The sequence below is a fragment of the Grammomys surdaster genome, unplaced genomic scaffold, assembly GCF_004785775.1.
Source record: "Grammomys surdaster isolate TR1022 unplaced genomic scaffold, NIH_TR_1.0 187, whole genome shotgun sequence".
NCBI classification, from domain to species: domain Eukaryota; kingdom Metazoa; phylum Chordata; class Mammalia; order Rodentia; family Muridae; genus Grammomys; species Grammomys surdaster.
The window spans coordinates 3,896,989-3,912,427 of NW_021604632.1; the positions used below are offsets into that span (position 1 = coordinate 3,896,989).

Below are 15,439 nucleotides of genomic sequence, written 5' to 3' on the forward strand. Positions count from 1 at the left end.
ATTTAACGTGTTAATAATTGCTATGTTGGCAAGACTTTATTTGTTTATTTGTTTTTTTGAGACAAAATTTTTTAGGCTGGCCTCAAACTCAGATCCACCTGCCTCTGTCTCCCAAGCACCAGAATTAAAGGTGTGTGCCACCACTGCCAGGCTATTGGCAAGCCTTTTAAAAGCACATTATTTAAGATACTATAAGGAGCTTCCTTGAAGGATCTTAGGAGATTTGAATTTTGACTACCCAGGCACAAGCTTAGTGTTTGTCTTTGAGCATATCTTTTAATTTCTTGGCATCACTGTTTCTTTCCTTTTTTGTCTTTGTCTTGAGCATCACTGCATCTTTCAGAAAAGTGAAAGAGCTAGTGGGAGAAATATCTAAGTGTGAGAATGAGGGAGTGTAGCATGAAGTTAGTCTTTTTAGTGTCTCTGACTTTGTTGTAATGTTTTGTTTGTCTTGCCTCAGTGAGAACTATGTAATTTTTGCAGCCTTGGGAAAGGGAGGAAGATGACCGTTCTTACCCTTTTCTATGGCAGAGCCAGCTGACCCTGTGAGCTCAGACTTTCCTAAATGATTCACCTTTTGGAAAACTCCAGTCATGGAAAAGTTCCATCCAAATAAAGACTTTTCAGGAAGTTGAGTGAGTGAAAATGAAGTTAAAATGGAATTTCTGTTGAAAAACAGGTGAATTAATTATTGCTAAGAGTAGGCCTTTTCCTATCAGGAGTCCCTCTCATGCATGAGACGATTTTTTAAGTTAACCATTCTCTTACTTAAAAGTACTATGATAGCTAAATCCTTCACTGCTTCCTAAAGTGAAGTTACTTTCTGGTACCTGGGGAGGCTGACACAGGAGAGGGCCAGCTTGGAGCTTCCTCAGAGGGCCTGTCTAGGAAAACAAAATGGCAAAAAGAGTGGAGTTGCTCTAGGGATGTGGCCAGCAGAGAGAGAGCAGTCCACCGTCTGTGTCAACTGTCAAGTTCCTGAAGAAGTGCCTCAGGCTACATAGTGTTTCCTGGTGGGTGCTGTAGACACTGGCATGGGAGATTAAGAAGGGCATTCCCAGGGGTTAGACTTCCCCATGCCTACTCTGTGATTTGGTGTGTGTCCTGGATTGTCATGTTGCTTTTGTGATTGGCTGTGTTGCGGGACTGTGAGTTTTTAATGGCAGAAGCCATATCATGTTGCTTTATGTGTCCTGTTGCATCTGGGATGCTTTCCAGAACATGTTTACCTAAGTGTGTATCAGTCTTGTCAGTCCTGCTATAAAACAAGAACAACAGCCAGGCAGTGGTGGCACACGCCTTTAATCTCAGCACTTGGGAGGCAGAGGCAGGCGGATTTGTGAGTTCGAGGCCAGCCTGGTCTACAGAGTGAGCTCCAGGACAGCCAGGGCTACACAGAGAAACCCTGTCTCGAAAAACAAAACAAAACAAAAAAACAAGAACAGCAAAGCCAAACATTAAGTTCATGGTTGCTGCTTTCTTCTCTTTGTTACATGGTTGCTGCTTTCTTCTCTTTGTTACTTGGGCCACTTGTTCTTCATATCCTAGCATTCTTAAAGTTAGGTTGCTGATCCTTTAAAATTTGTTGTGTCAGTCAAGTATTGTGTGGCTCTTTGCTGAAGCTCATTCTTCAATTCTAGACTTTTTGTTGTTGTTGTTGTTGTATTTTTTTCCTTTTCCTGAAGTGTGTATTAATTATTTGAATTCAGACTAGCTGTTGGGCAACAGCTGTGCCTCAGTAGCAAACAGTTAAGTGTCTGTTTCTTGTAGTACATTCGTAGTACATTATGGGTGGGTTCGCACTTTGTCTTGTCCCTCAGCCCTCTGGCATATACAGCCTTTAAGGGTGGCTTTGCACTTAATTCCTTTAATTTCAGGATGGGGCTTTATTCTTTATGCCTGTCGTCTTTGGTTTTTGTTTTCTCTAAATGTGTTAGATCCCTCTGCATCAGCAGTGGTCGGACACAGCCTGTGTTTTGATGTAAGAGAGACCTTGTTGTTGCTAATGCAGACTTTGAGCTGGTTGTGGCTGCCTGCGCCTCTCTTCAACCTTTGATCATTAAATTTAATTAGCCTTTCTTGGGTTCTGTAAAACAAACTGACTTTCTTGTCATCCATTCCACATGGCTACAAGCTTTGGAGATGAGGGGAAACAATGCCAGTCAGTCCTTCCAGACTTGCTCTTTTTTGAGTCAGAATCTCAGTTAGCTGACGATGACCTTGAACGTCTGCACTCCGCTCACTGTCCTCTTGTAAAGATGTCAGAGGCATGTGCCACCATACCCATCTGGTGTGTGACTTTCTCAGAGTTAGATGGACATCTTTTTCTATTGTCTCTCTACTTGCTACTGTGGTGGAATTGGTCACATTAGTTGTCACTGTTAGTAGGACTTTGGTAGGAAGTGGGCAGCACAGTACGTGTTAGTTCTTCATTAGCCTCACCAGTCTTCTGTAGAGTCTATACAAGACGGGGAGACCTAAAGGGCTCTTGTGTTGTGAGTTCAGCATTAAGCCCAGGATTTTGATGCAGGTTTACTTTGGGTATTGATTTAGCAGTCTAACAGATGACCCTAAAGTTAACTAGCTTGCATGAAGCAGCTCGCTGTTCTGTTGCAGTTCCTCACAGGTCCAGAGGCTGCTAGGTCCAGGTAGGCTTGTTTCCTTTAACCGGTGTTGGGACCATCCTCAAGACCACTTATTTCCCGTCCTGATGCTTAAGAACTTAGATACCTTATGATAGGAATGATTCCTCAGACATTCGTGTCTGTGTCTTTCCATGTGATCTATGCTGCAGAGTGGGTGGGATTCTAAAGATATAGTCTCAGAGAAGGCTTCAGAAGGTCTGAAGTACAGAACCATTTATACAGCTACTTGCACAGAACTCCCTTAGGTGACATAGTCATAAAACCCTAATCAGTTTGAAGGGGTTTGCTTTAAGGTTCTGGAGGAGCATATGGGACAGGAAATGTGTGGCAACCAGTTTGGAAAATACCATCTTTTGGCAGACTTTTCACTAGCATTGCTGTGTAGACTCTGTATAGTTGAATTAGCTGAGTAACTGCTTAGATTTCAGTTTTAATCCTTAGGGATGTAAATAAGCTTCCTGTCAGTATGACAGTGCTGTAGAGCAAACCTGCCCAGCATCAGCTGTAAGCAGCAGCAGGTAAGCATTGGAGTGTTGCTGGTGTGTCTCTGCTTTAGCTAGAGTTTGGCTTGTCTCATCTTGGCTCCATGCTTAACTTTGTGCCACTTACATAACACACAGTATTAAGTACAGCAGAGGTAGTCCTTTATTAGAAAATTTATTTTTGAAGGCGGTAGAGACTAGTATACCTTCACAGATGGGTTTTATAGGGTTTATTCTATCATTTTTGGTTAATCTTTGGTTAAACATTTATAATACATTGACTGTAGTTTTGGATCTGCCTCCTGGTAGGTTGGAGTTTAAGCAGAATTCCTCAGATGTTTTTGTTGCTCTGGCATGTCAAAACAGGCATTACATATTTCTCCTCTCATTACCTGGAATATGGGGCACCTTAAGTATCTTTATTTCTTGCTTTAGAACTTTTTATTGGATGCAGTTTTTCAGTTTGAAATGAGGTGAGATTGTGTCCCAATCTGCCATTCCCTAGGCAGTTCTAATTTGCCCAGTTTAAAGAAAGTGCGCTTTGTCTTGGGCTTTAAGGTGTAGAACAGGAAGGAGCCTTCTGCGGGGTATTTCCATTCGTTTGCTTTTCTTGACATGATGGCAATGCCTTTGTCCCTGTGTTGCAGCTCCATCTCACTGTTCATTGGCCCTTTGAGTCAGTGCTGATCTGGGTATTGAGGGAGAGTGCAGGCAGGGTCTGTGTAGGTCTGTGTTAGCAACCAGGTGAGCTGAGACTTGGATGGTGTCGGAGTCTTCATGCTGGCAGATAGAATGGGAAACTTGAAGGTGAACATTGAACTACATTGTGGTTTTGGTTGTTAGTGTCAGTCTGAGAAAATGCCTATTTATAGAACTGTTAGAGTGAACTTTAATCGTAAGACTCAGTGGCCAGAATTTATTGAGAACTCAGTGGTATGTTCCTGGTTTTCATTTATTTCATTTGCTATGATTTTTGCTTTTAAACATTTTTATTTATTTATTTTTAATTTTATGTACATTGGTGTTGCCTGCATGTATGTGTGTGTAAGGGTGGGTCCTCTAGAGCTGGAGTTACAGACAGTGGTGAGCAGCCATGTGGGAGCTGGGAATTGAACCTGGGTCCTCTAGAAGAGCAACCAGTGCTCGTAACTGCTGTGCTATCTCCCCAGGTCCTGATTTCTGCTTCTTACCCGACTTGTAAGTGTGTTGTCTCTTTCCTTGAAATAGGGTGACTAAGGAAGTAGATGCCGCCTCTAAGGAAGCCAAGTCTTTCCTCAGACAGACAGAGAAAGAAACACCACAGGCTCTTGTCACTTCAGCCGCGACACCACTCCCTCCTGGGTCAGGGTGAGTATTTGTTTCAGTCCCAGGTGTAGTTGGCACACTGGGAAAACTGTTCTCTGTATGAGGACCGGTTTCTAACTGCAGCTGTCTCCACTCCTTTGAGACAGGGGAATGAAACTCTGCCTTGTCAGAAGTATTTATTTACCCAAATGGAGTTTGCTAGAAAAATTAGCATGGATTGCTCATTTAATAATCCCAGCCTGAAAGAAGCTCACCCCAAAGCTGAACATGGAAATTGCATACCTAAAATTATTTTTTGCATGACAATATTGGCAGTTCATCAGGACGTTTAATAAGGTTTGAATTGAGTACTTAGTTCCAGGCCCCCCCACCCCATGGCAAAGGAACATCAGAGTAGGCACAGGGGTCTACATCTGTCGTCCCAACTACTTGGAGACTGAGATAGGTAGTTCACTTGAGCCAAGGAGTTTAAGGCTAGAGTAGGCATCATAGTAAGCCCCTGTCTAAAAGAAAAACAGTCAAGAATTATTAAAAAAAGAAATTTCGATAGTTTACCTCTTTTGATCTTTCCATACTTATTTTTAGCTGAAGATTAGAATTCCTTTCTTTTTGAGAAAGCAAAAATTCCTATCTTAACATATATAAAAAGTAAATAAGAGAAGCCCAAGGCTGTAGGCTCTATCTAAGGAAATGACCATAGACTTCATCACAGGGGCATCTTTGACCAGCCAGCAGAGAATTCTGGGTAAGCCAGGCTCCTAAACTGACTTCTATGACTTTTTAGATGGGGACTGTCACCTCATTAAACATAATCACCTTTATTTTGAACAGGAAAGTTGGTGTTTGTTTGTTTTTCTAGTTTTTAAGACAGAGTTGTACTATACAGGCATGGCTTTGCCTAGAGCTAACTATGTAGACCAGGCTAATGTCAAACATCATAATCTATCTACCTCTTCCTCCTGAGTGTTGGGATTAAAGGTGGGTGTCACCATGCCTGACAAACAGGAAAGTTTTATTTTATATTTTTTTTTCCCATTAAAAATTGAGCCGGGCAGTGGTGGCGCATGCCTTTAATCCCAGCACTTGGGAGGCAGAGGCAGGCGGATTTCAGAGTTCGAGGTCAGCCCGGTCTACAGAGTGAGTTCCAGGACAGCCAGGGCTACACACAGAAACCCTGTCTTCAAAAAATAAATAAATAAATAAATAAATAAATAAATAAGCAAATAAATATCTATCAGGTTTTCCTATTAAACTATGTAGGCAGATTTTCATCTCTTTAGCCTGTCTGTGAATAATGCTGTTAAAGTGGTGTACATTGTATGTGAGAGTACACTTGCTTAGCAGAATTCAAGACAAAAGTTTACATGCAAGTTGTTTATTTATATGAGAAGTGATTCCAGGGAGACCCAGAAAGTGGGGTGAAAGGAAAGAGGCCTCTTTCAGATACTAATTGCCTTTTCTGTTAACATATCAGCAGTATTGATTGTCCTGAAGACTGGCTAAGCAGACTCTAAACAAATATGGGCTGATTGGTTATCAGCATAGGACAGTCTCTTTAAATTGACTGAAAGGGATTCCTCCCAAACCTGAGCTGTACAGTCCTGGCATAGATGAGGGTCAGCATGGAAACTCTGCTGAAAAAAGGACAGAGATGAGTCTGACGACAGGAAGGAGGGAATCACCAGGCTGCACAGAAGAGCTCCTGGGGTAGAGGCCAGCTGCTGTTACTGGCAGCTATTCTAGTGAATTCTTTTTCAGAAGATTAATGACCTACTGACTCCCTTAAAAAAGAGGTAAATGAAATCTGTGCTAATCAACTTTGAAAGCTATAATGGAATATACCAGAATATAGAATATCTAAGTATCTGAGTAAAAGTACATGAATATAGGACATTTAAAATCTCAAGTGGCCCTTTAAGGGTAATCTGCTTGTTTTTCTGACGTGTGTCTCAGAAAACTGCTTGGAATACCAAAGGAAATCGTCTGCTTTGGAGTTTGAAAGTAGACTCGTTTTATCATTGAAAATGTTAGAAACTGCAACACATTCCACATGTATGGAAGGTCTTTTCAAGGGGAGAATTTGAGGAGTCATCTAATATATAAAAGAAAAGTAATACGGTAAAATGTTTTCCCTGCTCCCCCGAATCCCCTCCCCCCCAACATACTTTGGAAATTGCTTCAGTTTATAGAAGTTGTGTGTTTTCATTTTCTCTAAACAGATTTAAGCAATACAGGAAAACCAGTGCAGAAGAGTAAAACATCCTGTCCCACATCTTTCAGTAACAAATAAGGACAGATGCAGAGGAGCCAGTGTTTGTAACTGAAAATGCATTTCCTCCGTGTGTTTAAAATAGCATGCCACTTAGGCTATAAAAAGCCAGAGTTTGTGTGTCAGGAATGGAGCAAACCCTCTTTTAATTAGAGGACAGTATCAGGCTGTTACATTTGGTAGCGGAAAGCGCAGTGCTTACTCAGTGTGTCTAAATTCCCATGGCTTCATCACCCAAGCCTCTTGATCTCCCTCTTCCTCTGCACACTGAATTCTTGCATTTAGCTTCTACCAGCAGATGGCTGGCTGGGCTCCAACGCCACACTTGCTCTTTTCTTCCACTCTAACACGCATTACTCCGTTCGTCTCATCAGAACTCGCCGTCCCTGCTGTAAGCACTGAGTCGTTTTTACCGTGTGGTTTTGTCTTGTCTTGCCTCTTGGACACAGGAAAAAAGGCTTTGTTGTTGAATCTCAAACAACCTCCTGGTAGTATCAGATTAAGCAGTGTTTGTCCTAAAGACAGAAAGATTTGTCATAGAGCTGTATGAAGATTAAGTCTCAAATCGATAAGCTGGGTAATGGACTATAATCCTAGTACCTAGAAGTAAAGGCAGTAGGATCTGGGAGTTCAAGGCCAGCCTTGACTACATGGTGAGTCTATGGTCCATCTGGACTGCATGAGTTTTTTTTCACTGAAAACCAACAGTAAATAATGCCTGATCCAGTGGTCTGTCAGTTGTCAGTGTCTCTGACTGTCCCAGGAACCTCACATTTGTGGATAGTTTTCTGTCTAAACAGCTAATGTGATCTTTCCCAGAGTCCTCAGAAGTTGGTAATTATGAACATAGCTTATTTTTAGTTTTTAAGTAAGCATAGTCATTGAGTTTTGATAAAGAGCAGTGACCATTTCTCAAAGTCATAGAAATCAAACACAGCCACAATATTGGGAGGAAGTGTTTCTAGAAATTGACTATCTTAGTTGGCTTGGTTTTTTTGTTTTGTTGTTTGGATATGTTCATATTTTTTTCTCCCATGACATGTTTACAGTTGAAAGTATATGAAAAGCCTGTATCCACTCCAGAGCTGAGTCCATCGAGTGCTTCAGTCAAGATGTAAGACTCCAGCAGGGTCCCAGCAGAACTGTCTAGGATGTCATGAGTAAAAATTGATTGGTACTTACTAATAATAGAGGAAAATAGATATTTTAGCAAATATGACTTTTGATTATATGAGAGATCGGAAAGTGATTTTCTGTAAGAAAACAAACAAGGCATTGTTCATTCAGAAATGTGTATTTGGGGACTGATGAGAGGGCTCAGCTGTTAAGAGCACTGACTGCTCTTCCATTGGTCATGAGTTCAAATCCCAGCAACCAAATGATGGCTTACAACAAAATGAGATCTGCTGCCCTCTCGTGGGGTGTCTGAAGACAGCTACAGTATACTTACATATAATAAAGAAATAAAAAACCCTTGCGCTGGAGCGAATGGGGCGGGAGGGGGGAGAAAACACGGGGCTGGGGGGGGGATGAAATGTGTAATTGGAATATTTATTTATTTATTTATTTATTTATTGGTTTTTCGAGACAGGGTTTCTCTGTATAGCCCTGGCTGTCCTGGAACTCACTCTGTAGACCAGGCTGGCCTCAAACTCAAAAATCAGCCTGCCTCTGCCTCCCAAGTGCTGGGATTAAAGGCGTGCGCCACCACCGCCCAGCTTCTTGTGTTCTTTTTAAAAGATATATTTATATATTTTATATATATGAATGTTGGCTTGCATGTATGTCTGCACATGGGTGTCTCTGTGGGACCTAGAGTGTTGTCTGCCTTGGAACTGGAGTTATAGGTGGTAATGAGCTGTCATGTGGGTACTCAGAACAGAACCTGGGTCTTCTATAAGAGCAGCAAGTCAAGCCAGGCTGTGGTGGTGTTCGAACTATAAGATCCAAAACCAGGGGATGCGTTCCCACAGAAACGCACACGGACAGGACTCACTGCAATCACATGAGGTTTGGTTTAATGAAACTAGTGCACTAGGACTCTCCCGCATGCAGGCAAGAGAGTGCCGAACAAGAGCTGGGTACAGCATTTATGGGTACAGTACAGTTCACGAGGGCAAACCACAAAGTCTGACCTTTCCGGGTTTGGTCCCTAGGTGACTAAGATTATGACAAGGAGTGTCCTCCATTTGCCCAGGTTTATTCCGTTAAGGGCTCTGCTTCCTGATTCCTGGAATGTATCTACACTCTGAGCTCTCCTTACCCGCAGGTGGGTTCCCTCCCCTGTAGTCTGAAGAATGTTAATCAGCCTCTCCCTTCCTCCTCTGAATGTTAATCTAGCAAGTGTCCTCTCACTAAGGAATGCGCCCCTCCCCGGGATGTGTCCCGGGACTGTGGGGTTCTTTCCAAACCCCCAGCACTCAGGAAGCAAAGGCAGGTGGATCTCTGTGAGTTTGAGGCCAGCCCGGTCTACAGAAGGAGTTCCAGGATGGCCAGTTCTACACAGAGAAACAAAACAAAAGGCAGCTAGTCCTCTTAACCACTGAGGTTCCTCCTCAGTCCCCTTTCTGGCTCCTCTGACTTACTAACATATCTTCAAGGTTTATTTTATGTTGCAGCATCTCTATAATTTACTCTGTTTTATTTCCTTTGTGGACTAATGTAACTGTAAGATTATACTCCATTTTGATGAAGTAGGTGCTAACTAATGGACTTAGGGTGGTTTTTACATTTGGCTATTGCAAGTGTTTTGTGAATATTCATGTACAAACTTTTGTGTTATTGGGTGTTTTCACTCCTCTAGGGTATGTCCCTACAAGGCTGTGGATTAGACAGTAACTAAAACAAGCTCTTTAATTTTTCAAAAAATTTTAATCTCTGAGTATGGGAGTTTTGCCTGTATGTGTTTCTGTCTATCATGTGCCTGATGCCCACAGATGCAGAAGATGTTAGACTCCTTAGAGGGTGGTGTTACAGAGATGGTCGTGAGCCACCCTGTAGGTTCTAGGAACTGAGCCTGTGCCCCCTGCAAGAGCACCCAATGCTTTTAACCACTGAGCCAGCTCCAGCCTCCATTAAGTGCTTTTAAACTGTTCTTTAAAACAAACAAACAAAAAACCCAAACACACACACACACACACACACACACACAAAACAACAAAAAAAACACAAAAGCAAAACCTCTAGCTGACTGTGGTGACTGAAGTCTTGGAAGCCAGAGGCAAGAAGGTAGATTGCTGCAGGTTTGATACCAGCTTGTTCCACATAACAAATTCTAGGCAAGCCAGGTATGTTAGCAAACCCTGTCTTAACAAAATAACACAACAACAAAAGATCTACATGTGAAGTCTTCAAAAAGTAAAATTAGGGCGCTGGAGAGGTGAGTCTATATTATAGACCATTTTTGTTGTATTCTTATCATCTTAATTGTGCTCCACTTCTCCTGGTATGAAAAATAGTGAAGTACTTTGGAGCCTTTCTGCATGTGTAGAACGGGCATGTGAAATTACTCCACTTGCAGAACTTACTTAGCTTACCTGTGGGAGTGGGTTTGTGAAGGAGGAGGTGAAGACCTTCATTAAGAGAGCACTGTAATCTCGGGATGGTTAGTTACAGCAGTGAGCACTGAGTGTGCACTAGAGGGCAGAATTAATCCTGAGAAAGCAAGCACTCAGGTGCACCAAGCAGCTCTAAGACTGGATGGCGCTATATATTTTTTGTTTGTCTAATTAGATTAGTCTTTGATAAGAGATTTCTTTGTTCTAATTTCTTTGTTTAATATAGCTAGATATATTAAATTGCAGTTTGGTTTGGTTTCAACTCTACTTTGTTTGGAAAATTATTTTTCCCTCTCATTTTTGTAGTATAAAGTTTTATTTGTGGAGATTTTTTGTTAATCACAAATAGATGTGCTTACAGATGGCACAGCCGTGAAGGTGCTTGTTACCAAACCTCATGAGAGAACTGACCCCACAGGTTGTCCAGTGGCCTCCACACACAGAATGTGGTACTCAGGATAATCATCTCACTCTCCCCCAACAAAAATAAATAAATACAAAAAAATTAAAGAGAGAAACTGTGAGCCACTTCAGGGACTGCATTATTAATATTGATTCCCCCCCCCCCTTTTTTTTTTGTTTTTCGAGATCGGGTTTCTCTGTGTAGTCCTGGCTGTCCTGGAACTCACTCTGTAGACCAGGCTGGCCTCAGAAATCCGCCTGCCTCTGCCTCCCAAGTGCTGGGATTAAAGGCGTGCGCCACCACCGCCCGGCTGATATTGATCCCTTAAAAATGTTCCATGCTGCTCTTCTCAGGCGCTTTTGTGTGGAAGTTACTGTTCTGTCTGTTTTAGTGTCAGTGAAGTGTGCTGTTCACTTGGACCATAACAACAATCAGTGCATCTATGTTCTGACCAAAGTTCTGGTAAAAGAATCTTAGTACTATTTTGTGGATGGTTATGAGTATATAACAAGAGTCATAGTTACTAAATTTGTAATTTCAGTTGAGGAATTTTCTTACAGGAGAGGCTGAGCAGTTACGTTCTAATTATTTTGGTTGAAGAACAAAACCAGGCTGACATGCTGTATCCAGTTACATGGTCCAGGGTTGTTGCCAGAACCCTACTATTTAAGCAAAGCTATTGTAAATGTAAGATGAAATAATTTAAAACTTTGAAAACAGATGATCTAGAAAGACCTAAAGAAGTGGAAGGGTGAGAAGATGACAGAGTCTAAGAAGCATGTGTCTTTGACCTAGGATGCCTGAATGTTTAAGGCCATAGAAGCACAATATGATTGTTAGCTGTACCTGACACTAGTTCAGCATTGAGGGTGAATGGGAAGCTTGCGCCCTGCCGTGCCTTTCGTTCCCAATTGAGAGCCTTCCTTCACTCCAGCTGTTTGAGAAGGGGAGGAAGAAAAGGGAGTTTACCTCATAGTGAAAAGTTTGAGGAAAGTCTCCTTTACTCTGGTAATTGTTGGGCGAGTCCCTCACTCCCTTCTGGTGAGCCCTGCTGTTATGCCAAAAGCCTCTCTTAGCAGTTTCTCCCGCACAGCCCTTCTCTGTGTTCAGGGACAAGGGGAGCGTACACTGTGTTCTTGCTCCCTTGGACCCAAACCTCAGAGGTCTTCATCCTCTCTGTCCTAGCCTACACCCAATCCAGTAAGTTCTTTTAATTTTGTCCTTTTTTAAAAATCATTTTATTTATTTACATTCTAGATATTGCCCCTCTCCCCAGTTCCCCTCCCACTGTTCTTCATTCTGTTCCCCTCACCTTTGCCTCTGAGAAGGTGCCCACCCCCAGGGATCCCCTTCCCTGGGGCCTCAGGTCTCTGCATGGTTAGGAGTATCCTCTGCAATGGAGGCCAGACATGGCAGTCCTCTGCCTCATATGTGTCGGGCCTTGGACCAGCCCGTGGATGCTCTTTGGTTGGTGGGTTAGTCTCTGGGAGCTCCCAGGGATCCAGGCTAGTTGATACTGTTGGTCTCCCTATGGGGTGGCTATCCTCTTCAGTGCTTTCAATCTTTCCCCTAGCTCTTCATAGGGGTCCCCGATCTCAGTCCATCTGTCTCAGTTAGCTGCGGGTAGGGCCTTCTCAGAGGACAGCCATGCTAGGCTCTTGTCTGCAAGCACAACATAGCATCAGTAATAGTGTCAGGCTTTGATGCCCTCCTCCCCCACAATGAGATAGATCCCAAGTTGACCTTTCCTTCAATCTCTGCTCCGTTTTTGTCCTTGCATTTTTTTTAGACAGGAACAATTCTGGGTCAGAAATTTTGACAGTGGGTTGGTAACTCTGTCCCTCCACTTGGGGCCCTGTCTATCTACTGGAGGTAGTCTCTTCAGATTCCCTCTCCCCACTGTTGGGCATTTCAGCCAAAGTCATCCCCATTGAGTCCTGGGAGTCTCTCACATACCGGGTCTCTGGAACTTTATAGAGCGTCCCCCACTCTTCACCTCCAGAAGCTGCATATTTCCATTCATTCTCCTGGCCCTCTAGTATTCTGTTTCCACCCCCATACCTGATCCTGCCCCCTTTTCCACTCCCCTTCCCCACTCCCACCCAGGCTCCTCCCTCCCTCTGCCTCCTGTGATTATATTGTTCCCCCTTCTCAGTGGGATTGAAGCATCCTCGTTAAACTTCTTACTCTGCGGATTGTATCATGGGTATTCTGTACCTTGTGGCTAATATCCACTGATGAGCGAGTACATAGCATGCTTGTCCTTTTAGGTCTGGGTTATCTCACTCAAGATGATACATTATTATCTTTCAGCTTGAATGTAGATTTTGTTTTGTTTCTTAAATCTGAGATTTTATGACTTTTATCTGGCTGGAAAATTCTCAGGCTTTCTGACTATTCCATCTTTTGCATTCTGTCTCCTAGAATTCCTGTTAAGCAAGTAGGTTTCCATTCTGTCAATGAATCAGTTAACTTCTCTCTTTGATGGGGGTTGGGGATTTATCTCAGTGGTACTAGCAAATGCAAAGCCCTGGGTTCCATCCTTAGCTATGGAAAAAAAAAAAAACTTCTCTTTGATGTCCACATTGTTATTTCTGAACTGCTTTTTGCTTGTTTCTTGTGTCTTTACTATTTCTTCACAATCTAAACTTTAATTTTAGTGACTGAGTTTTCTATATTTTAGAAATCCCTGTTTAGTTTTCAGATTTCCTTCTTTTTCATGGGATCTTAATCTGTTTGTTTTTGTTTTGAGACAGGGTTTCTCTGTGTAGCACTGGTTGTCCTGGAATTCACTCTGTAGACTAGACTTGGCCTCAAACTCAGAGATCTACCTGCCTCTACCTCTTGAGTGCTGGGATTAAATAAAGGTGTATGCCACTATTCCCAGCTAGGATCTTATTCTTAAAATCTTGTTTTATGGGCTGGAGAGATGGCTCAGTGGTTGAGAGCACTGACTGCACTTCCAGAGGTCCTGAGTTCAAATCCCAGCAACCACATGGTGGCTCACAACCATCTGTAATGAGATCTGATGCCCTCTTCTGGTGTGTCTGAAGACAGCTACAGTGTATTCATATATAATAAATAAATAAATCTTTAAAAAAAATCTTGTTTTATCTGAGTCATCATTTTAAGTGTATTTCCTTTGTGACTTCTAGCTGAGGGTTCTGTATTGGAAGGAAGTTCTTGGGTTATGCTGCTGTTGTAATTTTTCTTTTATGATGGTGCTCTTTAAGGTGAGGGGTTAATCTGCGTTTTTCAAAACTGGGTATAATGTGTCTTTGATGCCTTCGTTTGAGCTTTGGCTTAGGCTGATTTTGAATATGAATTTGTGGCTCAGAATCCCTGGAACACTGAGGTACTGTAGTTAGGATTCCCTAGTTCATTGCTGACAAAATTCATTGTGTCTGAAGAAAAGCATCTTCCTACAGCCTGAGCAGAGGTGAGCTCTTTCCTGTGCTCCCTGCGACATGACGTGAGCTTTGTTCTCAGTCCACCTTCGGCTCTCTGGCTCTGTAATACCAGGACAAGTCATGTTTTGATTTGGTTTACAAAACCCAGGCCCGGAAGTTATTAAAAACCCACTTCCAGCCCTCAGTCATTCTGTCAGGTCATGTGCACTACTGTGGTTTTTTACTTCCTCCTTTAAGTGTAGAGGTTCCCTTTCTTTTTGGTGAGTTTTTAAAATAGCGATACGGTCTGTCTATTTCTAGGTCATTATGTAGCAAGTGTTTAGTTTGTCTTAGTCGTCCCTCATAGATACCCTGTTGTTTTTTCATGTTTCTGAGTGTCTTAGGTTTCTGTTGCTGTAATGAATAATGTCCTAATCAAAAGCACCTAGGAAGGAAAGGGATTGTTTTGCTTACACTCCCATGCCACTGTCTGTCATGGAAAGCAGTCGGGAAAGAACTCATGGCAGGAACCTGGAGTCAGGAGCTGACACGTAAGTCATGGAGGGGTGCTGCTTACTGGCTTGTTCTCCATGGCTTGCTCAGCCTGCTTTCTTATCTACCCACCTGCCCAAGGTGGCACCACCTACAGTGATGTGGGCCCTCTCACACCGATAATTAATTGAAGATGCCCTTCAGTCTTGCCTACAGCCTGATATTAGACATTTTCTCAATTGATGTTCCTTGCTCTTAGATGTCTCTGGCTAGTCAGCACACTGAACAACTAGTACAGAGTTGTGAATTGCATTTGGTGAAATTCAAAGTGATCAGAACAGTCTCCCCCACCCCCCATAATACATACATACATGATCTTCAGCATGTTTACAAAAAAACAACAAGTAAACTTTGGTCTCTGGAGAATTGCTATCTTTTATGAATATCTGTTCTCCTCTTAGTGTTGGTCAGGACAGCAGGTTGGGGTGGGTTCCACAGCTTATGTCCAGCAGGTAGTTACTCTGAAACGTTTGCAATGCCAAAAATGCAATTGGAATGGCACCTTGGCTTAATCACATAGTTCAAGCATAGGCATGTAGGGCGTTCTTTACTCACCCCACAGACCTATTTTGCAATTTCTGCTATTTCCCTTCTTTCGTGTCAACTTGACTCTGTGGAAGTGTTGTTTCCACAGTAACATTTCAGAATGCACATCCTTATTGGAATTCGCAGAAGCCCTGCCATGTGCCTGGTAGCCTTGTTTCCTAGCCAGGAAACACATGGTGTCCATCAGCCTTTCCTGTGCTTAACTTGGGCTGTCTTGTGCACAACAGGAAAGCCCTTAAGTTGTTTTCTCCCCTGTAGCATAGGTTCCAGATTGAAGTGTGGGAAGGATTC

At 42.6% G+C, this 15,439-nt stretch overlaps 1 protein-coding gene across 1 annotated transcript in view; it reads left to right on the forward strand.

Annotated features, from left to right (window-relative positions):
* Cfdp1 (craniofacial development protein 1) overlaps positions 1–15,439 on the forward strand; it is an 86,729-nt gene that overhangs the window by 18,362 nt on the left and 52,928 nt on the right. The window contains exon 5 of the mRNA XM_028768615.1: positions 4,355–4,474. Coding sequence (XP_028624448.1) covers positions 4,355–4,474 — 120 coding nt within the window. The remainder of the gene's footprint in view (positions 1–4,354; positions 4,475–15,439) is intronic.